The 24,758-nt window shown below is 32.8% G+C and overlaps 1 protein-coding gene across 1 annotated transcript in view; it reads left to right on the plus strand.

Moving 5' to 3' along the window:
• The first annotated feature begins 2,470 nt into the window (after positions 1–2,470).
• Positions 2,471–24,758, plus strand: part of LOC129939623 (uncharacterized) — a 48,320-nt gene continuing 26,032 nt past the window's right edge. The window contains exon 1 of the mRNA XM_056047742.1: positions 2,471–2,870. Within this exon, the coding sequence (XP_055903717.1) occupies positions 2,862–2,870 (9 nt within the window). The 5' untranslated portion in view covers positions 2,471–2,861. The remainder of the gene's footprint in view (positions 2,871–24,758) is intronic.

The following is a 24,758-nucleotide window of genomic DNA, read 5'->3' on the forward strand; positions in this document are numbered from 1 at the left end:
TGCATTTGCTTTTTGTGCTGTTCATTAATGACATAACGGATACAGTCAGAGGTGGAATACAAGTTGGGGGACCCACGATTCCTGCGCTTTTGTATCCAGATGATATAGTCTTCTTTGCTGAAACGGTGGTTGGAATGCAACTTATGATGAATAGATTAGGAGATTATTGGAAACACTGGAATCTGGTAGTAAACTTACAAAAATCTAAAATGATGGTGTTCAGAGGAGGAGGGGGCAGACTCTCGAAAAATGAAAAATGGAATTTTAATGGTGATGGTGTGGAAACTGTGCGAGAGTAAAAATAACTTGGGGTCCTTATAACTTCAAACCTCAACATGAAGAGGCACCTGGACGGAAAATTATCAGAAGCAAAACGAGCGGTTTCTGCTGTATGAGAGCGATGCATCAAGACCAATTGCATCGAACATAGTGCAAAGCAAAGGTTATTCCGCTCTACAGCAGCGTTGATTCTTTTATATGGAGCGCAAGTCTGGGGTTATTTTTCTTTCTTCGATACTTTTTAAAAAGGATTTTTCGTCTATCAAAAAATACCCCTAGCTATATGCTTTATTTAGAAACGGGGACACCACCTATGATAATGGACACTCTTAGCGTTCAATTTAACTATGTTGTCAAGGTTATGGAGATGAAGAATGAAAGAATTCCAAAAATCATTCTTAATAACACGATTCAGACGAGAGGATCAATGATGGTGGAGTGGGAGAGCCTGGCAACCAAATGCGTTATACATTTATTGTTTGGTCAAGATGAAAACTCGTCTTCACTAAGATTCAAGTTCAACGACATTCTCGAAAAACTTGGAAAGGTTCTGTATGACAGAAATGTAGTGGAAGCCAGATCCTCGGTGTTTATATGCTTTTACAGCCGCCTTGAAAACAACCTTGGGAGCAATACGTACCTACTTAACGGCAATTCAATTAATACGATAAGCATTGTTTTCAAAACGAGAGGGGAATTATTGAATTTGAATTATGTACCGCACAGATCTGATCTTCCAATACTTTGCAGCCTCTGCAATATGAAGACTCGAGAAGACACCTGTCATTTCATTGCAATATGCACAGTTTTGAAGGAGTTTCGGATAAGGTATTTTGAGAAGAGTTGCCTGAATGATGACGAGTTCATTGGTATATTAAACGGGGAGAGAGGATGTGATGTATTGAATAATTATGTTATGTTGCTGCGCTGCGTTGCAGAAATTTCATAATCGAAGAAAATTTTTAAAATCATAGTTATAATTACATATATGTATATAATAAGATCTTTTTTCTGTAGCTTTATTGATATATTTATATTCAAAATGTCAATCTGGAAAATGGTCATAGCCCAAACCATTTAGACTCATGTATATATAATCACAGTTTATAATCTTTTATATTTTGAAAAATAAAGTCTTTATAAATAACTAACTAACTAACTATCTAGAAGTTCTTAGTCTTTTGAAGATACATTTACTCTAAAAACCCTGGAGTATTGTTGCATTATATGGAATCCCTTTACTCAATCAAGTATCCTTAGGATTGAAAAAGTTCAGAAAAGATTAACCAAATTCGCCTTACGTAAGGTTTTTCGAAACTCAGATATTCCATCTTATGAAACCAGGTGTAAATTAATTAATTTAAAACCTTTAGTGCAGAGAAGAAAGCTATATTCGATACTCTTTGCTTTCGATGTTTTGAATTCTAACATAGATTGTTCTACTTGTTCTACTGACTATAAGCAACTGTTAAACTCAACTCACGTTCCACATACGTTCCAAACTTCAATAAATAACAATAATAAAGAAATGTCACGAATAGAAGAAAGAAATGGACGAATATTCGATCATTTGTTGGTAGTTATGGTCGGCACTGATGTGTGAATTTTTCTTGTTCACAAGCAACAACGTACAAAGTACTTTAGACTTGAATACAAGTGATGGTGCTTGGGTAATAAAGTATGTCAATCAAATTAATTCATTCATCGTCTTAATTACACAAAATCTTTAAAGAACCTCTTTAGATATTAAGTTCTATACAAATAACAATGATATTAAAAATTAACAAAGTGTGGCAACCATGGGTGCAATTCCAATCAATACACAAGCAAACAGCGCCATCGAGCGTTAAGTTTATTGTTATTATTTTATTATTGTTTTGTAAAGTAAGTTTTCGCGCATGCGAGAGTTTATGTTTGTAAAGTTTGTATCTGCCGCATGGATATTGCCTTTGGCTTTTGTTTATAATAATAGCCTTTATTTTTGTTTGGTTTAAGCTAAAGCCCCTAAAACCAAGGTGGTGAAGTTTATCATCAAGTGAACGCTGGCGCTGGTAACTGGTGCTGGTGTGTAACACAACAAGAGAAATATGACCGCGCGTAAGAGAGTTTGATGTAAGAACTGAGAGCATGTACCTTTAGCCTACCTATAGAGTATAGCTTTTTTAATATAAAACCAACTGATCTGAGTGCAAATAAATTCATTTTGCATTCCACTGTCTAGCTATTCGCACCGATTGTTGCTTTATAGTCTATAGTATTTGTTTCCTCTCCCTATACCATATAATACATGAGAGTCAAGGCGGTTTAAACAAATACAAAAAATAATAATTAAATTAGTTTCAGTAATTTTATAAACGAAAACAAAATTTATTGAAATTATTAAAATTTAATAAATAGTTTAAAAAAAAGTGGTAATTATAAATTTTACTGACGACGGGAAGTGCAAATTGTTTCCAAGTTTTTTGTGAAAAAAAAGTGTTGCATTTTATATTTTATGCTTAATTAAGCCTAAAGTGTATTTAATTCAAAAATAAAAGGATACACCTTATCACGCAGTTAAAACTTCAATAATAGTTATCAACATGAATTTCGTAAGCTTAATTTTATGTTTTTTTGTATTTATTTTTAAGAAAATTGGTTTTGAAATAAGAATTTCAGCATATAGAAAATATGGTGCCAAAAACATTTGTTTTTTTATAGAAGTGAATTTTAACAAATGTATGTTATTTTTTTTGTGAAATACAACCATGATTTATAGCTTTGTTTTCGTAATAAAAATAATGAATAATTACTGGGATTTAAATAAAACCGGCCTATAATTAAATAAAGTATTTAAAGTAAAAAGTTTAATTAAAATAAATGTTAAAACTTTTAAATTGATGAAAAATATCTTCAACATACAGCATCATTAGAAAAATATATTTAAAAATTATTTAAATGCAAATTTTGTTGCTCAAATTTTATAGGATAACACTGGTCAATAGGTTTTCTTACTGGCAATAAAATTACACTTTTCACTTTCTACGATCTTGGTGGCCATTATTCAAATGCAATTACAAAATCAATTTATCACGTCAAATTTTTGAGATATTACTTTTTAAAATTCGAAAAAAAAACACTTTTTGAAGCTATCTAAATTTATCAGGTAGATTTATTTCAATAAATTCTGTGCTGGTTTTCCAAATCTATATTCCCTTTCATTCTTTCGAAAAATCTTCATCCTCATTTTCATTTTAAAACGGTTTTCAACAGAAAAAGGCAAAACGGTTTAAAATTAGGGTTTTGGCCTTGTAACGAATATGTTGTCCGAACAATTCGTTCATCATAAGAAAAGTCTATAAAAATAGGTTATCTTAAGCTTTTGTGTCTATAAGATTATTTTACATCTTAAATTAGAAGTTAAACCAGTTAAGAAATTGGTTTCAAATTTAATCCAATAAATATTTCAATTAATAAACGAAAAGCCTACTAATTAGTTCCTTAATTCTAATGAATTAGTTCAATAAGCTCGTTTTTTTGGAATTCCATATATAGTACAGTAAGAAATTGCCAACAAAACGATCCGATTTTCAAAAACAAATGGTAAGAAAACATCTGGAAATTGCGATTCTATTAAATAGTTCATTTAAAAATTGCTTCAAGGAAGGGGTCTGTTCGTAGACAACTACATTAACATGTGGTGTTGAAGCGATCTTGAAGATCGCCTCATTTCCTTATATACCTGAATGGAGTTGAAATGAGCTTGATTCGACTCGAATCCATTCGGGGATCGAAGTTCAGTCAAAATGAATGAAAAAAAACCTGTATGGAGGAGTTGGTTTAGATAATGCATTATTGTCTATTTATTTGCATGTTTGTGTACAAAAAATATAGTTTTGTTTTAATAAAATTACAAAAAAAAAATGGACTTGGAGTGGTATTCTTATATTGTTCTGAGCTAATCAGTTCTTCATTGTTTAACACGGATCAAACTTCTCACTTGCACTTCACACATCGAAAACATCGAAACACTATTTGCATTTTAGAGAGTGCTGTCAAACTTAATCATTTTTAAATCTTCTAATCTAAACTGAGATAAACCTTTGGTGGAAACATAGCAAAACATAAATATCTTTTCTATTGTTTTCTTTTGCAAAATAAGCCCAGTTAGTTCATTTTCACTTAAAATTGATTGATTTTTTCCCTAACACATATGATTCCAAATGAACAACTACTCAACGAACACAGCCATCGAAATACAAATGCAATATTAATCGTACCAACATTTGAGAACGAAATCACATAAGATACATTCGAGACTCGTATAAATGTCAAAATCCCATCCATAGTAAGATTTTAATCGAACTTTTATCAATGTTATTCATACTATGGGTATTGTTTTTGTTATTCGTGTACAATCCTACTATACTATGGATAGATTTTCCAACAAAAAAAGGGTAATTTGATTTATTAAATCATTCTTGTCTTTAGATATATCGTTTTTTTTGTTTAAGAAAACGTCAAGTTAGGAAATCGAAAGTAAAACAATATCTTTTCAAATACTATTTAAACGTGGTCGTAAAAGAATAAAACATTTTCCATATAAATTAACCTTATTTACTTAAAGATTAAGTATTGATCAAATGATTTAATCATCAAAATTGGTTTTATTTACAAAAAAAGGTTTCCTCCTTACGTCTATTTTAACTATTCATTTGATATATGGTTTTTTTATGAGCCAGAGAACTCAAATATAATATAATAAAAGTAAAGACAGAAATATTTTTGGATTTAATGTTATTTTTGGCATATTTCTGCCGCTACCCTGGCAACAATTTCGATCCGTTTAATTTTAAACTGTCCATTTCCCAATAAATTTGCTAGCCATTGATGCCGCTAGCTTGTAGAACGCATCAAACAGTCAATTGCAATGAACATACTATGGCAATTCGTTAATGGCATAAGGATTGTCTTTGTTCTGTTCACGTTAGTTCCGTTTATTGTCAATGACGTTTACCAAAAATGATAGCTTCATCACTTCACAGAATTATTTTGATCTTAAAATATATGAAAAGTGCTCTATGAACTTGGAGGACAGATTTATTTTTTGTTTTAATGTAAATTTCTGACGTTAAACGATTCATTACAAAACCCAAACCTTATTAAACAGATAGAAATGTCAACACACTTTGACATTATTAGCTGTCAAACTATAACCAACAACAACATTAAGTTCTTATAATTTATAACTACGTTCGGTCAATTTATCAATTATTTTGTTTAGATAACAAAAGCTATACTTTTGCATTTTTTAGACATATACAACGGGTAGAACTATAAGGTAGTGCTTTTATACAATTTTCTCACAAAAGATTCTAAAAATTTTGAATATTATTCTCCCGTCCTGCAGTCCTTAAATCAATTTTAGTCAGAAAGCTATTATCTAAATAGATTTGAAATCGTAAAGAGGTTTAAACAGCTAATAAAATGTTTGATAAATTCTGGACGTTAGCAATTAAGTCGGTTTTCTGAATACGTCCAATAAAACTAATTTTAATACAGTTTACAGAAATCTCTCACTGAATTTGCAAATAAGTTATCCTTAAAGACCTTGCACATTAGAGCGAACAACGAATGAACCAATGGACGAACAAACGTGACACACATTTTAAAAAGTCAATTTCAAGCAGAAACATATTTAATTTTAGAAAAAACCAATTGACAATAATGTTAGGATAATTAAATTTGCATTTTGTTTCTAAAACAGGACAATTTTTTTAAAAACTTTTTGGTAGTAGCGAATTCCAGTGTAGTTGTTACGAACTGTCAAAATCTATTCGCGTTCTGCATACCATCCACACTGCAACGAATAAATTGTTCGCTCGCTAAATAACCTCAAAATTATACAACTCTTGTTTTGTTTTTGTGTGAAAGATCATGGCTGAGGAAAATATGGAAAAAAGGCCCTTCAATTCGTCGCTGTCTTTGAATAGAAATAAAGCCTATGTGAAGGAAAAGTCAAAATATCCGAACATCTACAGTTCGCAGTTCTTAAGGCCCAACTATAATAGACTTAACCGAGCTTATGCCAGCTTAAGGGAACGATCTTATACGCAGCCTTATATGTCACTAACCATAATAGACGTTCTGCTCAGTTTCGTTAAATTTCTCTAACTTTCGCGCAATTACGCAAGAGCCATTTAAATGGCTCGAGCTTAAGCAAATGTCAAATTTGCTTAAGTTACTTGAATCCATTATGGTTACTTTTTGTTTTGACGATAACTTCTGATAACTTTTCGTTCGGTTTTTGACATTAGATTACTTTGGGTTAAGTCTATTATAGTTGGGCCATTAGTTCGTGGCTCATGTGCATGGTGCTTAAAGACCTATTTACATGAGAGTATAATACACATGATATTAAACAATTTATAAACCCGAATTCTGTGCAAATTGTAAACAAAAAGGTAGAAATATAACTTTTGTTAATCTTATGTCAATAATATTAGATTTTTAATTGACAAAATAAAAATAAATACAAGAAAACAAATTATTCGTTGTGAACTGTAATCTAATTGAAACGAACTGTCAAACTCAATTTGCGTTCCGCATGCGATCTACACTTCAACGAATTAAAGGATCTTGCACATATACAAAACTGCGAAGGCGAACTGTGGATGTTCGGATATTTTGACTTTTCTTTCACATGAGCTTTATTTCTATTCGCAGACAGCGAAGAATTTTCATAATATAATTTTCCTTTTCAACAAACAAAACAAGAGTAGTATAATTTCTAGGTTAATTTGCGCGCAGTTGGAGTGTGGATGGCATGTGGAACGAGAATAGAGTTTGATAGTTAGTAGCAACCACACTGCAGTTCGTTACTACCAAATTGTTTTTACGAAATTTTCTTGTTTAAGAGCACAAAATGCAAATTTTATTATCCTTAAATTGTAGTGTCAATTGGATTCTTATAATTTAAATGTGTTTTTGTTTGAAATTGGCTTTTTGAAATGTGTAAAATCACGTTTATTTGTCAATTCGTTCCTTCGTTGTTCGCTCTCATGTGCAAGGCCCTTAAATGTTAGCGTTTGTCTTAAGCTGCAGTAGTAGTATTTGTTGTGCATCTGTATTGACGAATGAAAGCAAGCAAACTGCGAACTGTGGATGTTCGCATATTTTGACTTTTCTTTCACATGAACTTGTCAATTCATAATTACTTTTTTCTCCATATTTTCCTCAGCCATGATCTTTCACAAACAAAACAAAACAAGAGTGGTATAATTTTAAGGTTAAGTTGAGCGCGAACAATTTATTCGTTGCAGTGTGGATGGAATGTGGAACGCGAATAAAGTTTGACAGTTTGTAGCAACCACATTAAAAATTGGTTACTACTAAATTGTTTTTACAAGATTTTCTTGTTTTAGAGAACTAAATGCAAATTTTATTATCCTAACATTAGTGTCAATTGGATTCTTATGATTTAAATGTTTTTTTTTTGTTTAAAATTGTCTTTTTGAAATGTGTAAAATCACGTTTGTTTGTCTATTCGTTCATTCGTTATTCGCTCTCATTGCAAGGAAATGTCATAATGAATGGATGGAATCGTTCATCGTTGGTCAGTCTCAATTCGCGTTCTACATACTATCCACACTAAACATAATTGTTATCTATCATTTTGACAACATATTGATTTTTGTCTTATATTTCAAAGTTCTCAAAGCTTTACGTATTTTCACAAATACAAACAAAATTCTCTGCCAAACATCTGAATTTGTATGATTTGATTTATGAAGAATTCTTTATCTCACAATGCAAATAGAAAGAAAAGATATGTACATAATATATGAAGCTAATTTGATTGCTAGGTGAGAAAGAACAGAGGATTGTGCTTCAATCTGTCTGACAAAATTCTCAGAAATCATAGAAATAGTAACTAGCTAAAAATATTTCTTGGAGTGACAGCTATCACAAAGACAGCTTTTTGTTCTAAAGCCTGTCAAGCTTTTGAATGCTTTTCGATCAATATTGCAATGATTAACGTTGAAAATAATTATTTCTATTACACATAATACTTTATGAATTTTAAATTTTGGAACTTTACTGAACCCTTATAACTGTATAAAGCTAATTCTTTAGTTTAGTTATCCTTTCACTTTTTTGCTATAAACCACAGGATATAACACATTTTATTTCTATAAATTTAAAATTTAAATAATTTGATAAATTATTAACATGTTGTTGCTAAAGTCAGAGAAGAACTTTAAAAAAGATTTATTAGATTAGCTATGACCTCAAGACAGGAAGTCAAACAAACACAAAAATCTTGAATAAATCTTTAGAACTACTCGTATAGGCAGTATTTTTTCTTTTTGTTCACGATACATTGAAAGGCAAAAAAATAAAGGTTAACCTTGCTCAGTCTTTTGGTCTTATTGGACTCGCATATAAAATTGTACAAATTGTATTTATTGGCTGTCAATCAAAAAAACTATTTGTCAATGCTCAAGAGTCATTACTTTATGACTGATCTATGTTTTTCTTTTTCTGTGCGGTACCTGATCTGCAATCAAGTGTTCATATCTCCAACTATCATCAGCAAAAATAAAATACAAAAAATAACAGCCTTGCTTTTTCATTTCAAGCCTCCTAGCCTTTCATCCCTTCTTAAAAGAGCTTAAACGAACATAAGTTGTACTACACGGCTACGACCGACGACGACTACTTGACGGCACACACCTTTTAGATATTACCTAGTATCTTAAAACCTCAAAGCCTAGTTTCACAACAACTCAGATTGCGTTGCAAACATTTACACGCACCGCACATGAGTGTGGCTAGCAGCTTTACGACGGACGACGACGCGAAGGCTCGGCTGGCCTACACTTACCTCGGGATTAATGAATAGGTACGAGTATACGGCCGCAACGCGACGGTGCGTGTTGCTGATCAGGAATTTTTATTTAGCAAAGTCCACGGCTATATTATACGACTGATGCAGACAGGTTAACGAATCAATTAGCGATCATTTGATTTTGGTTATTTTTATCTGAATATTGATGTTGAGTGGTTATTGGAGTTTTTTAACCTCAATCTTGAACTTGAAATCTTTTAAATTGCTGTGATGTAGTATTCGGAGAACGCCAGACGATAAAAGTCGTTCAATCGTTTAGGTTATATTGACTATGACGACGAACGCACGGACGGACGGACGAACGAACGGCAGGCTTGACCGGATTCATTTAGCAAGGCACGCATGTGGATTTTCGTATAGTCGTATTTTTATAATCTTACATAGTTGAGTGAGTCTTGAGTTGGAGGAACGGCCAAAATCAAATGTGCACTGGGACTGGGATATCCCATGTGGCTTGAAGCTCTTAAGATAGAAAACTTATCTTGTCTAAGTCTGCGTACCGCATGCGTAGGCATTTAGGGTGATACACATATCTTGTATCTATTAACGAGGAGCTACTAAAAATAGATATAGCTTAAGTTTCCTCTGTGATGTGGTTTAGAGCCCGAGTCGGAGTCGGAGTCGGAGTCAGAGCCAGAGCCAGAGACAGGTGTTAAGTAATGTTATGAGGTGTTAAATTACTATAAATATATTATTATCATAATCGTGAGTCGTCAACCGGGGGAATTCATTTGCATATTGCATGAGTAATAATGATGAGGTTTAAAATGGTTATTTGATAATTTGGTGCGGTTTTGAAGCTGGCGCGGTAGTGGTTGGTTTCGTTTTATCATTTCTCATCAATTCTTTATTGATAAATTAATGTTTATTTTACAACTTCATTGCGGGTTTGTAGCTTATATTTGCTTATACGAGTATAGTTATATTAATTTATGTTGATATTTGGTAAAATTATGCAAATGTTATCGAGTTTTGAATCATTTTTGATTCGAGTGATGCCACCCTCATGTATATTTTGAAGGTTTATCTTGCAGACGGGTTTTATTGCTTTTTATAAATTTGAATTATTGTTTTTACCTTTAAACTCAACTTAATGATATAAGGGCAATGCCCCCACAGTTTAAATATCAATACTTTTTTCCTTCCTGTATCATTTTTTATACCGCTTGCTTAATTATGCAAAATTAAGGGGTATGGCGTCTAATTTTCATCATCAAAATTTTAATCTGAATAATAAACTTGATTATTGAAACGTTTTATTTAAATTGTTCAACTCAAACCAAAAATAACGTAAGTTAACTCAACCAACTGGACAGCTTCAGCTCATGTAACATAGAAAACTTCACACAGAATTGACATTTCAGATGACAATAACTGTACTGTAAATGTCAAAATTTAGAGAACTCTTCCTATCCTTTGATGTTGGAGTTTGAAACAATCAAAGTTCTGTTTTATATACAAAACTAGTTCTTAAGCTAAAATTAGGCGATTTTAAAATCTTATAATATTTTGATAGCTGTCAATAATCTGACAATGTACTTATAATTCTCAAGAAGGGTTGCTTATTAATTGTCAGTTTACAGGATTCGTTGATCTTGTCCCAAAGTCTTACATATATTTTAAATACTAACAATGACTTTGCTATCCAAAATATGACGTACAAAATTGTGAGGTTATATGAATCTTAAGTACTATTCACAAGAGAGTGACCAACGAATAAAGGAATACTCGTCCAACATTTGACATTTCTTTCAATTGGCTTGTATTTTTTCGTCATAACAGGTTCTAAACAAAGACTTAAATGAATTGCTGGAATAAAGCAAGCCTAGACATTTTGTTCGTTTAAGTGTGGATCGTATGTAGAACTCGTTGAATGTGACAGTTCGCTACAATCAGATTGCAATTTGCAACAAACAATTAGTTTTCTTAAGTTTCATTTATTTTGGCAATAAAAAAGCTAACTTTATTACATTAAGATGAACTTAAGCACTATTTACATGAGAACGACCAACTAATGAAAGAATATTCGACGATTTTGACATTTCTTTCAAATGAGAGTTTTTAACTCGTCGCGAATGAACAATATTCACCACCGAAACCAAAACAAGAATGATTTTTTTAGGTTAAGTACGCGCGATTATTTTATTCGTTGCGAGTGTGGATAATGTGGAAAGCGAATAAAGTTTGACAGTTCGTATCAACTACAATTTTTTCGTAACGAATACATTTTTGTTTTCTTAAATTTATTAATATACGATATTGAAAAGTAAAAGTATGCATCATAAATCAATAATGTTAATAATTTGTGTAAATATTATGTCTTCAAACGTTTATAAACTCACATTTTGTAATTCATTCGTCGTTTGTTGGTGGCGCTCATGTGAATACTGCTTTAAGCTATACTTCTACCTTTTTGTTTACAATTTACACAAAATGTAGGTCCATTAATTGTTTAAAATCACGCTTCTTTATTCATTCGTAGGTCGTTGGTGGCTCTCACGTGAATAGTCCTTTAGATATGGTTATAAAAGCTATGAGTGGATAAGTATGAAATTTTTAGCCATTGTCAAGTGTATTGTTAGTTCACATTAACAAAGATGTCTAATCATTTTCAATGCGACAAAGGTCAGCATTTACTCAAAAAATGTTAAGTTGACTCATTTTGACGTGATAAGCACCTTTCTAATAATTTGTTTAAATATTGAAAATGGTTTCTATCTCTTTTTAATCATCTAATGAGAGCAAGATAGGATAATGAAACGTCAAAATGACTCCCCATCAAAGAATACAATATAAACAACGTCAATATCAATTGTTGCATCGTTTACACACATAGAATTGGGTTGAATTTGATTTCAATCTAGATTTTTCGTCACTTTTGATGACAGCTCAAATTGGAGTTAAGTTAAAATGATGTTGACAGGACATTTTCTATCTCTTTTTAATAATCTAGTAAAAGCAAGATAGAACAATGAAACGTCAAAATGAGTCCCCATCAAAGAATACAATATGAACAGAACAGCGTCAATATAAATTGTTGCATCGTTTACAAGTATAGAATTGGGTTGAATTAGATTTTGATCTAGATTTTTCGAAACTTCTGTTGACAGCTTAAATAGAATTTCAGTTAAAATGATGTTGACAGGACATTTTATTCCTCGTACTTTGATTATTTTAATGTTGATAATTCTTTTTAAAATTCCAACTGACCTAAGAAGGTATACAGTAAAATCAGTGTTTAAAGAAGAAAAAAGTGAATTTGCATTTTATGCATTTTCAAATCTATGAAAAAAGGGAATTCAAAATATTTAAATCGCATTTGTTTAGTCAAAATAGTAGACCAAAACTTCATTAATGTAAATTATAGTAGTTGTTCATTTTTGTGAAGTTAATCCATCATGCATTTGATGGGTCATAATGGCAATAAAACATAGCTCTAGAGCTATCTGTCAAACCAACTCTTCGACCCAAACTTTTCTTCGCGAATTTCAATTAGCCACCGATCTCCGATAGTTGAAAGCTTATTTCAACTCGACTAATCTTCAACTAAAATATGAAAATAACGAACTGTCGAACTAAAATAGGATTTCATATACGATTCACACCTCAACAAATAAAATATTTAAGCGCGTCTTAACCTAAAAATGTCATTCTAGTCTTTGTTGCCCATCTGTGAAATGACGAATAAAAGCAAGTCATTGAAAAGAAATGTCTTAATGGATGAACAGTCCTTAGTACATAGTATGTCTGGGTTTTCTAATAAATTGAAAGCTGAATGCTGCAAATGACCTCTCACAATGAATAATACTATCAAACTATTAATTTTGAATTTTTGTGATTTTGGTGCCATTTATTTCAAAGTTCTTTGAAGTTCGAACAATACGGGGCCAGTTATAGCTATCATTTAATTTCATCGTTGAAACCAATCGTTTAAATTTTTGTGACAGGTTGGTTATTGTTTTTATTAAAAATGGCTGTCATTTAAGGCAAATTTACTTATTGGAAACAAGCATTTGACGTTAGAGCCGGTCATTGAAAGTTCAACTGACAGTTGGGAATACAAAAAAATGGAACGTTTTCAGTGGAATGATTATGTTCAGAAATAGGTAATTAACAATAAGTAAATTGAAAACGGTTTAATGATCGACAAATTAAAAAAAAAAATATGTATTTTATTTTAGTAAAAAATTCTAATCTCTATTTTGACACCAAACATAACACACATACTTGAGTCTTTAAATCACTTTTCAATCTCGAAACAAAATTTTTAAAGGTGAAAACCGATGGTAGATGTAAGATGTAACTGACTTCTAAGATCTCTTTCACACGAGACAGTTTCCTCCATTCGGTTAAAATCCGTACGGACTTTTTTTTTCACACATAACGTATTTTAACCGTGAATCGTCTACGTTTGGTTATATTTTAGATATTTTTCTTTAGTACAAATGACCATAAACACGGACGGCGGACGAATAAAAATCGTCTTTTGTGAATGCGTTCGCGTGGTCACGTACGCCACTGATAAGACGGCGACGGCATGGTTGCCGTATATTTTAAATGGTCCGTACGGAAAAAAATTGTCTCCGTTCTGTGTGAAAGCTTTAGTTAATTTTATTAACTTGGCTCACGGATAAAAACCGTACGGATTTTAACCGTATGGACGAAACCGCCTCGTGTGAAAGAGGCCTAAAGAAACAAATGTATTGGGAAAAGATTAGATGACTTGCAATTACTATGAATTCCTTGCAACAATTACTGTTTGCTTCCTAAGATACGAGGGCGCACCAAACAGCTCAAGTGAATTAAGAAACTCTACTGGGGTATAATGGCTGAAACACAAACACGCTGGGCCTGCTTCGAGGTTGCTTTGAATGACAATTCTATTATTTCATCCCTCCAAAGAGCGTTTTGACATTTTTTTACAGCGGTTGAACTGTCAGACAAAGCAAATTGTCACATTACGTTACAATACGTTCTTTTCCTTACGATTGTCAAAGGAAACGTGAGGTCAAAGCTCCATTGTGATAGCATGACGTCAGGTGAAGCCGAAGCTGAAGCGTGTTTGTGATTCAGCCATAAGATGTTTTGTTTTGAGTCTAATATTTTGTCTTTTGACATATACTCCCTCAAATCTTTTGCTACTTCAGTCAATATATTTGAACTTATTTCAAAACAACGTCGTTTCTTGAAGCTAGAATTTCTTTTTGACAGATAAATTAATCGTCATGCTTGTTATAAGTATTTCAGGTGGTTCCACTTGAAAAGGCTGGATAAGTCATATTTTACAGCTGTAAGAAATAGCTTAAAAGACTGTCCAGCCTTGCGACTATATTCACAAAACAAATCACATCAAAATATTGCTTCGTTGCAACGTGAAGAACTGACAAACAAGCAAGCAAACAAACAAACTGACTTTCCTATTTGTAATATCAGTATAGGTTAATTCTTTTTTCGTACAGTTTGGGCAGTATCTCGGCTATAACTTAAGTTTGAATAATGTTGGTTTTTAAGAACAGGGTTCTAGGATTATTCGCGTCAACGTTACTTTTTTAAGTATAGTCTCATAAAAAATGTCCGCCATCGTATATTTTATTTAAAAAAACTTATCTATCTAAAATTAATTGAACTACCACAGTAAGATGAAAAAAATGACGTAGAAACCAAATAAAATTCTTCCAGCTAAAGGTTATAAAAATAAGTTAAACAACAACTGTTTTATACCTTAAACCTTGTTAAAACAAAGAAATTGCAAATGCCGTCCTTAAAAATATGACGTTAGTACAATCGCATTTGATTTTATTACCAAAGTTAAATTTCAAATTAAATTGTTTATATGTCAATGTCTTATTCTCGTATTGAAAAATTTAAAAATTGTTATCTATTGTGTACTAACCAATACTGGGACATTATCTCCTATAAACAATAAACACCTTTTCATCAAATTGTTCTCGATTTAAATATAGTCGTAAGAAAAGTTCATATCATACATATACCATTATAAACTTCTCACCTCGATGAAGGTCAATCGAACTCGAACTCGAACTTTAAACAATATAATTATTTTGACTTTAATGCATAATTATATCACTGTGATTTGTTCGTGTTAAGGAATATAATTACCACCTTCAAGTTTCAATTGCTTGGTAGTGATTTTCTTATTACCAATTTCTCGATTAATAGCATTAATTTTCTATTTAATAACCCACTTGACCTCTGTTGTGGTTTGAGTTGTTTTGTCCACCTCATTCGAACCACAACTCATGACCGTGTCGGCGGCGTTTTGTGAGCTTGTAACCAATCACCCGGATCAATGATTGAGATAATAATCGTCAATTAATATAACAGGAAGTAAATCCATTATTTAACCTATCATCGATTAAAAGATGTTTTTTGAATGAAAAGGGGGAAATCAATAGCCACTCGATCGGTCTCGATCGATAGTGCTTCCTTATAGTAATCAGGCTACGTCTTTATAATAAAATGTATAAAATTGATCTTTTGCGTTTACTTTTGATGTGAAAGATTCAAAATTAATGAATTTATTTAAGAAAAAGTGAACGCAAATATAAACATCTGATGAAAAAATAATAAAATACCACTTGATCGTGTTGCGGATTTGATTGTGCTCATAGGCACACTGGCAGTTCCTTTACTTTCAAACCGGAAGGCGGCTTTCGAATAAGAGATTAGTCATGTACCCACCATTTTTGTATGGAGTTCCAGATGAAGTACTTCAAATATTTCGGTCTACAATATCCAAAGCTTAACCAGTTTCCATTGTGGGTGGGTGATTGTGGAAATACGAACAAAAATTATAAATTATGACACGCTTGTAGTTCAATCTTTCAAGCCTAAATATTGTATGCCAAAGTGAGCTAACAATCAATTTGTTTAGGTGGAAGGTCGAATTTTAAGTATAATCTATACCTATACGGTCTTAACCAGTTAATTGCTATGCTGTGAAGTATGCATTGTTAAAATTACTGCTGCCGCTGCCGCTGCTGCTGTTGCAACCTGCGCACGAATCAACATTTAAATTTGTTCCAGTTTTGTGTAGAAAAGCCCAAGATTATGGCTAACTTCTCAATCAAACATTCTGTATAGTGCGATTAGCATTAGCGGTAATCACTATAGAGAATCTAGCTTAACACGGTTCTTGGATAAAATTATAATTAGAATAACAAGACAGAATATTTGTGTTTTTGGTGTTTATTAAAAATAACACTGCACGATAGATAGATAGATATTTGTTTCAATTTATAAACTACCTTGAGAAATAACAAGACATAAATTATTCATGGATAAAGTGTTAGAATCTATCTTTAATTTGTTTTATAGTTTAGATTGATTTTTAATTTTAAAATAAAATTTTATGATCTTAATTGATTTTAAATTTTAGAGATAACATCAAACATTTTGAAGACACTTCTAAGTGAGTCAGAATTATATTGGGAAAAGATTGGATGACTTGCAATTACTGACAATTTCTAGCAACAAGTACTGTTCGGTGTGCTTCCTAAGTTAAATGTGAGCTTATGTCAGGACACATCGAATAGCTTAGGGGTACGTTCAGACGAACATATTTTTCTCGTATACCGTATACGGGATTTTATCGAATAGAGCAGTGTTATATTTGTACGTTCACACGACGCCGATGCGGGAAAATCCAGTATTCTTAAAATAATTTTGTCCGTATACCGTACGAACTTGTCACTACGATTCGATAAATCTCGAATGTATTTTTATCGTATACATGATTAGTAGTGCTTATCTTTATATTGACGTATTCGATAAAACCACATACGTGAAAAAATCGAATGGAATGGTCGCCGTCTGAACGTAGCCTAAGTGCGTTAAGAAACTGTTGTGTTCTGAGTCCATGGTTGTGTCTATTGACAGATACTCCCTCAAATCTTCTGCTACTTCACCCAAATTGTTTGAATTTATTTTGAAACAATATCGTATCTTGGTGCTAGAATTTCCTTTTAAAACAGATAATTAATCGTCATGCTTATTATAAGTTTAACAGGTGGTTCTTGAAAAGGCTAGAAAAGATATATTTTACAGCGATAAAAAGAAGCTTAAAAGAATGTCCAGCCTTGCAACTACATTCAAGCAACGAATCACGTCAAAATATTGCTTCGTTGCAACGTAAAGGACGGACAAACAAGCAAACAAACAAGCAAACAAACAAGCAAACAAAGAAACAAACAGACTTTATCATTTATAATATCAGTATGATTTTTGACATGGGAAATGCTATCGATCTGTCCATTATGAAGGGTATACAAAAAAGCGATGAGGAAGGTAAACTCACTATCATCCGCAATCGAGGCCAATCTGTTATCTTTATGATTTCGAGGTGGACAGTCAGATATACTCCGACCATATGCCATTGGTCACCACTTTGACCACTTCAGAATCAGAAACCGAACTATTAACACAAAATCGCCTTCTTTCAAAACTGAAATGGAACAAAAATCGAGTTGAAGCGTATCAAATGAGTTTAAACCGAAATATGACAGTATACAAGGAATAAAGGATAACATTTTGACGATAGCAGTTTTGGAGAACATCATAACATCCACAGCCATTACACATCAAGCTAATCCAGTTCCCAGAAAAGCTATAAATCACCGTGATATGATAAGGACTGTGAGTCTGCGAGGAAAAAATCTTCTGCGTTTTTAAACTTGTACTAAAACTTCAATGCCATTTCTTTAACATCCGACTACATTACTGCTAATAGAGCCTTCAAAACTATTTACAATGTCAAAAAAGGAAACTATTTGAAGAAAATATAGCTGTCTGCGGAAACTCTTCGGATTTTTGGAGAGCAATAAGAATCCTTAAAGGAAAAACGTTTGGATCAAAAACACTTTTATCAGTTGAATGCAGAACTTTTCTCTCAACCAATTCAGCATGCCAGGCTTAATTTCGGAAAACCTAATACTAGCGAAATAACAATCTCAGAGATTGAAGTAATTGCAGCGAATGTTAAGGAAAATAAAGCTCCCGGAGTTGATCGGATCCTAAACGAATTCTTTAAATATGCAACAAAAGATTTTCTTATGCATCTTACTAACTTACTTAAGGTGGCCCTACAGTCTTGTGTGAACTAGGGCCTCACCCAACAAATTCTCCATCTAGCTCGGTCCCTAGCTAGATGTCTCCAGTTTCGCGCTCCAAGTTGGGTGAGGTCACCTTCCACTTGTGCGAGCCACCTGATCCGCGGTCTTTCTCTACTGCGCTGCCCTGTGGGTGTGGATTCGAAGACTTACCGGGCCGGAGCATTGGTTTCCATACGCTCTACGTGACCCAGCCATCTTAGTCGTTGGACTTTTACCCTTCTGGCTAAGTCTACGTCGCTGTACAGCCTGTACAGCTCGTCGTTCCATCTTCTCCTCCACTTCCCTTCGATGCATACGGGACCGTAGATCACACGAAGAACTTTTCCCTCGAACCGACCCAAGGTGCTTTCATCCGCTTTTGTCATAGTCCAAGTTTCTGCACCGTTTAGCAGGACGGGGATGATAAGGGTCTTATATAGTAACACTTTGGTACCTCGAAAGAGGTCTTTACCACTTAATTGCTTTCTTAGTCCAAAGAAACAGCGGTTAGCAAGAGTTATTCTGCGTTTGATCTCACCGCTGATGTTGTTTTCTGCGTTTACAGCGGAGCCTAGGTAGACGCAGTCCTTGACTACCTCAAAGTTACGTCTGTCGATTGTGACGTTTTGATCAAGACGTTGGTGTTGTATTTCCTTTCTAGACGACAGCATGTACTTAGTTTTGCCCTCATTAGCCGTTAATCCCATCTTTGCCGCCTCTGCCCCAATACTCACAAAAGCCCCATTGACATGACGCTGAGTTCTTCCGATTATGTCAATGTCATCAGCATATGCCAGTAATTGGACAGACTTTTGAAAGATAGTGCCTCTAGTGTTGACGTGTGAGCTCTGCACTATTCTTTCAAGCACGATGTTAAAAAAATCGCATGACAGCGCATCACCCTGTCTAAAACCTTATGCATCTTACAAAAGTATATAATGATAACTTCACCACAGGGAATGCACCGGATGCTTTTATAAAATCTATTATTTTTCCCCTACACAAAAAAGGAGATAAGATGGACCCAGCGAACTATAACTCTTCGCTTAAAATTTCTATGGAAATCTTAAGATGCCGCCTCAGAAAATGGGTCAAAAGTAAACACCTTCTCAGTGAAGTACAAATTGGATTCAGAAAAGGATATTCTACAGTAGACCACATCTTTAGCTTGACGAAAATTGCTGAATTATATCTTCGTAGGCGCAAAAAATGTTACACCTTTTTCGTCGATTTCCGAGCAGCGTTCGATTCTATCGACAGAAAAGCCCTAAGCTGTTTAGAGAAGGGATATCTCTTAAATTTGGAAGGTTGATTGAAAACATCTACAGAGAAACAAGCTATACATTATGGGATGGGCAAAATTTGTCAGAGTGGTTTCTTGCGTTCGCTGGAATGAAACAAGGTTGTAATCTCAGCCCTCACTATTTTGCCTTTACATTCAAGATTTAAATAATGAATTGCCATGTGGCATTACAATCGATGGGTTCCATATTAAAATATTTATGTATGCAGACGACCTAGTTCTGCTATCGGAATCACAGGAGTCCCTGCAACGAGCAACCTGAATTCCGAAAAGCACCTTGAGAAAAAGCTATCGGCTTCCAAAAACGCTGTTGGTAAAATATTTACGGAAATTCGGATCTCTCATTCAGCACCAAATACCGTGTGTTTACCGCAACGTTTCAGTCCATGATGTTGTATGCTGCAGAATCATGGGTCTGGCGCCGTTCGGAGACCACTAAAAAACTCTTCCGATTCTTTTTAAAACCGGACACAACACCAAACTTCTGCTTCTTATTGAAACTGGGTTATCGCCACTGTACCTAAAATCACTTAGATTACATTTCAATTACATTGTTAAACTAATGAACAGCCACACCGATAAAATTGCTTGGAAGATTGGAGTATCAGTCATAAGGTCCCAAAGTTCATGGTATAAAGAATGGAAAAATTTAGCAGACTCAAGCTTGACTTTGGAAGATGTTACAAAGTGGAAACCTTTTGTCTGTAATTTACTGGAAAGCCTCCATTACAAAGCAAGGGAAGACAACATAAAGAAGGCGACAAGCTCACTTTGATGTACATGAAAGCAAAGAAAAAGCATTTTGATTTACGAGAAACCATTTCATCTCTGGTTTTTAACTAATGTCGATGAAGGCGACACCTTATTAAAATTTTTGAGTTGTCTGTTTATGAACAAACAAAAATTAGGTCTGTTTTGTATGTGTATAACAGAAAGGTTCACATGTAGCAGTTATTGCACTGTCAATTCTATCAACTATTCCAAATGTGTGCTTACTTAATATTCAACTAAGGTGGTTAAAGACTGTCAAATAATAAATTGTTTGTTTATTTAGTTCGTTTTTCTTATTTATAATTTTCACGTTTCTTTTCTGAACAAGTTATAACAAATTTGATTTATTTTAATTTTTGTTTAACTTTTTCTGTCATTAGTATTGCTGACATTTACTCCAAGTGAAATAAATTCCCCAATAGTGGAATTTTTTGACATTATGATGACTTTTTGGTTAGATTGCAGAATCAAAACAATGACAAGGAGAATCATGAATCATAAAACATTTATTTAAATAAACCAATTTATCATACTCTTGAAGCCTTTAAGTTAAATTGATTTAAATTAGGTCAATGCAGAATTCGTATAAAAATCTAAAGGCACAAATTATGTCTCATTGGTAATACAATATAATTATATCAACGAAAAGATGAAAGATAAGTCAAATATGCACTTCATGCTTTATTTAAAATTAACAAAGTAAAGACAAATCTTTTTGCTAAATGCAAACAAACAAAACTGCCGCCAAAGTAAACAAAGACTCAAATAATGTATGTTTTTGCATTTAAATTGTAATAGCACGCGATTAAAAAACCGGCTGCCAATATAATAACTCATAACTTCAATGATACATTAATTTGTTTGAGGTGAACTACCGAGCGAGATTAACATATCTCCATCTCACTCTTTAAGTACACACGAATGTTCTTTGGAATGAAATTGAATTGAAGTTTGAACTGGAATTGAAAGCGTGGTTAAGAGTTTGAGTCAATGCATTTTAGAGGGTGTTTTTTTTTTATTTTCGATTTGAATCATCTTTTATGTATCAAAGTCTGGAACATAAGCACATTGAAGTAAGAAAAACAGCCAAAGCCAAAGAAGGCCAAATTAAGTTTAAGCAAAAATCATAAGAATTTTATGGATTGAAAGAAACTAAGACTAGACAATTTCGTTTTTTTTGGTAACAAATTACCTCAGGAATCCATTTTTGTGTTCTTGAATGTGGGCACCTTTCTACTTGACAAAGAAATGTTTCCTAATGTATGTAAATTATTTTATGAATCAGAGTAAGCACTTGCAATAAATTCAGAATAACTCTGGACTAAATTACAAAAACCTTTCGTAAGTGTAACTTATCCCTTGCAATCGGGTTTTAACCGTCCATCTCCTATTTTTGATAGTGTGTTGACAAAGTTTCGTGCGTTAAGGGCCTTGCACATGAGAGCGAACAACGAATGAACGAATTGACGAACAAACGTGATTTTACACATTTCAAAAAGTCAATTTCAAACAAAAACATATTTAAATTATAAGAAACCAATTAACATTTATGTTAGTAAGGATAGTAAAATTTTGCATGGTTTTCTAAAACAAGACAATTTGGTAGTAACGAATTGCAGTGTGGTTCCTACGAACTGTCAAACTTTATTCGCGTTCCACATACCATCCACACTGCAACGAATAAATTGTTCGCACGCAACTTAACCTCAAAATTATGCCACTCTTGTTTTGTTTTTTGTGTGAAAGATCATGGCTGAGGAAAATATTGAGAAAAATTTGATTCTAAATTGACAATTCGTCGCTCTCTGCTAATAGAAATAAAGTTCATGTGAAAGAAAAGTCAAAATATGAAAACATCCACAGTTTGCAGTTCGTAGCTCATGTACAAGATGCTTTACTGTCATTTTAAGAAACGCCTAATAATAGGCAACGATGGTAGGTCCAAAAACAGGAAGGACCTAAGAATAGTGTTCTTAAAATAGAATGTTTCGAATATCTAATTATATATGTAAGTGTTAATGGCGGAACTTCTAGAATAAGCTGTGAATGAGATATTTTACCGCAGTAAAAAGTAGCTGTTTTACACTCTCTACAAAAAATCCTCTATACAAAGAATCATATTATAATGTTGCCCTGTTGCGACGGCAAGCAAACAAGTAAACAAACTGACTTTTCCATTTATGATATTTACATATATTATGTTTTGAAGATGATTTCGAGCAAGTTGTTTGTTTAAATGGTCTCCAGCTGAGAGTCCAAATCTTTGACCACGTTTTCCTTTTGGGGTCACTTCGTTTGTTTAAAAAGACTCCAGCTGACACCCAAAATTTTTGACCAGTTTTTTCATGTAGGGTCACTTCAGGGCCGTATGTCAGAAACAACGCGCAGCATATCTTCTAAGACGTCAATTGTCTCGGGTTTATCTGTGTAGACAAGTATTGGCTGTATGACTTGTAGAACAATTATTTGTTAAAGAGTAAATCCATTTATTATGAAATTTCAAACTAACCTCAGCATAAATCAACTGACAGCTGTCAAAAACTATTGCCAGATTGAAAACCTTTCGTCTTAAAAAACACCCGGTATATTTTCGCATCAAAATTGCACTTCAATATCGATTTCGTTCCAGTACTCTTATTCTAATGGTTTGGTAATTGTTGGATACAATAATTCTAAATTTACGAAACCAATACATTACAAAAAACACCCTTTTTAAATGATATTTTATGATTTACAAAAATAATTGTTGCAAAGTGATAAATACTGAATTTTTCAATGCCAAACTTCTGGATGGAAATAAAACTTTGTTAAAATTGGAATTAAGCTTACTGGGAAAGAAATTTGTTTACTTTTACCCAAACTTGTAAACAAAAAAGTGACTTTTACGTTTAATGAAAAAAGAGGATTTATAAAGTCAGCTTACGCATTAGAGGAACAATTTTTGCTTTATTAATATGTACACTTACTAATCATTTATGACATATGAAATTTTACTCTTATACATTTACAATTTGTGTAGTAGATTTGTGTCAACTAAAAATTCTAAAGTTCTCATTACAAGTAAGTACAGATTTAAGGCTCATCATTCTGGCATCTCATCATTTACCTTTTTCTTGACGACAAGACAAAAGAAAGAATTTGTAATTTTTGTTTAAATAAAGGGTTTTTGAATAAGACATTTCTATTTGATTTTCCCACTATTTGACCAGCTGTCAAATTTTGAATCTCACATCTTTTGATATACGTAAAGTTAAAACAACGTGCCTATAAGGCGCCAATTATAGCTATCATTGGAATCGATCCGGAATAATGTTTGAATCGATATTTGACGGTGTTTCCCTTTGATTAGAAATGAAAATTATATACTGATCGATCGGAAATCACACAAATAATTTTTTTTTCTCTAAAATGTATTTTTCTATTTTACGGACGGAAATTCATTTTCCTGAACAGCTGACACTTTTATGTTCAAAAGTGAAACGAATCGTTCTACTGATTTGTGTTCCAATTTCAAACAATTTCAATTACAGATTTTTGTCAGTAAAAATTTGTGTGCGGGTTTCAATAAGGACAAATTTTTCAATGACAGCTATAAGCGAGCTGTCAAAAAAAATTCCAATGTTTGATTTCAATGTTGAAATCCAATGATAGCTACAAAAGTGGTGAAATTTGATTGAAAAATTGTATGGATTTTCATTGAAAATTATATCCAAAGATAAATGTAAATTGTATAATGAGATTATGATCTAATTTAAATATGTCAAAATGATTAGCTCCGAAAGAGTCCAATGTAAACACAGAGATTTAAAGGTTTTTTTTGTCAAATTGGTTATCACTTTGACACCAAAATATGACAGTACCTTTTTTGTTATGAAATTGACAATAAGTTAAAACATGAAAAAAGGGTAGGTCCAAAATATGTTGCTTTTCTGGCGAAATATAATGACTAAGTCACGATCATTTATGTACATATTTGGCACCAAAAACAAATTACAGGATTGGTTTCTTAAAAATGTTGCAAAGTTAACAATTAAAACGACAAGTTTCAATGTGAGCTACTGTAACTGGTGTCTTACTGATAATGACTATATGTGCTTTTAAAATTCAAGCTGAGATTGACTATAAATGGGTGTTGAAATATGTATGCTAATAGTTAGTCGAATTCGAATGTTTTTAATTGATACCATGTCTTAAAGTGCTTGCGCTATCTGGTGTTTATTTAAACCATTATCTAAAACCTACAATCATGTACTAAATTTAGTGCTCGTTGATAATTAGAAAACCAAATTACTAAATAACACAGAAAACCTGCTCGAATCTCACCACTTTTCAAAGTATATACTTTTTGAGCATGTGCTCGCTCCGTTTGATTCATATTTCTTAACATGAACTAAGGATGTAAAAA

This window comes from Eupeodes corollae, chromosome 1, assembly GCF_945859685.1.
Source record: "Eupeodes corollae chromosome 1, idEupCoro1.1, whole genome shotgun sequence".
Taxonomy (NCBI): Eukaryota; Metazoa; Arthropoda; class Insecta; order Diptera; family Syrphidae; genus Eupeodes; species Eupeodes corollae.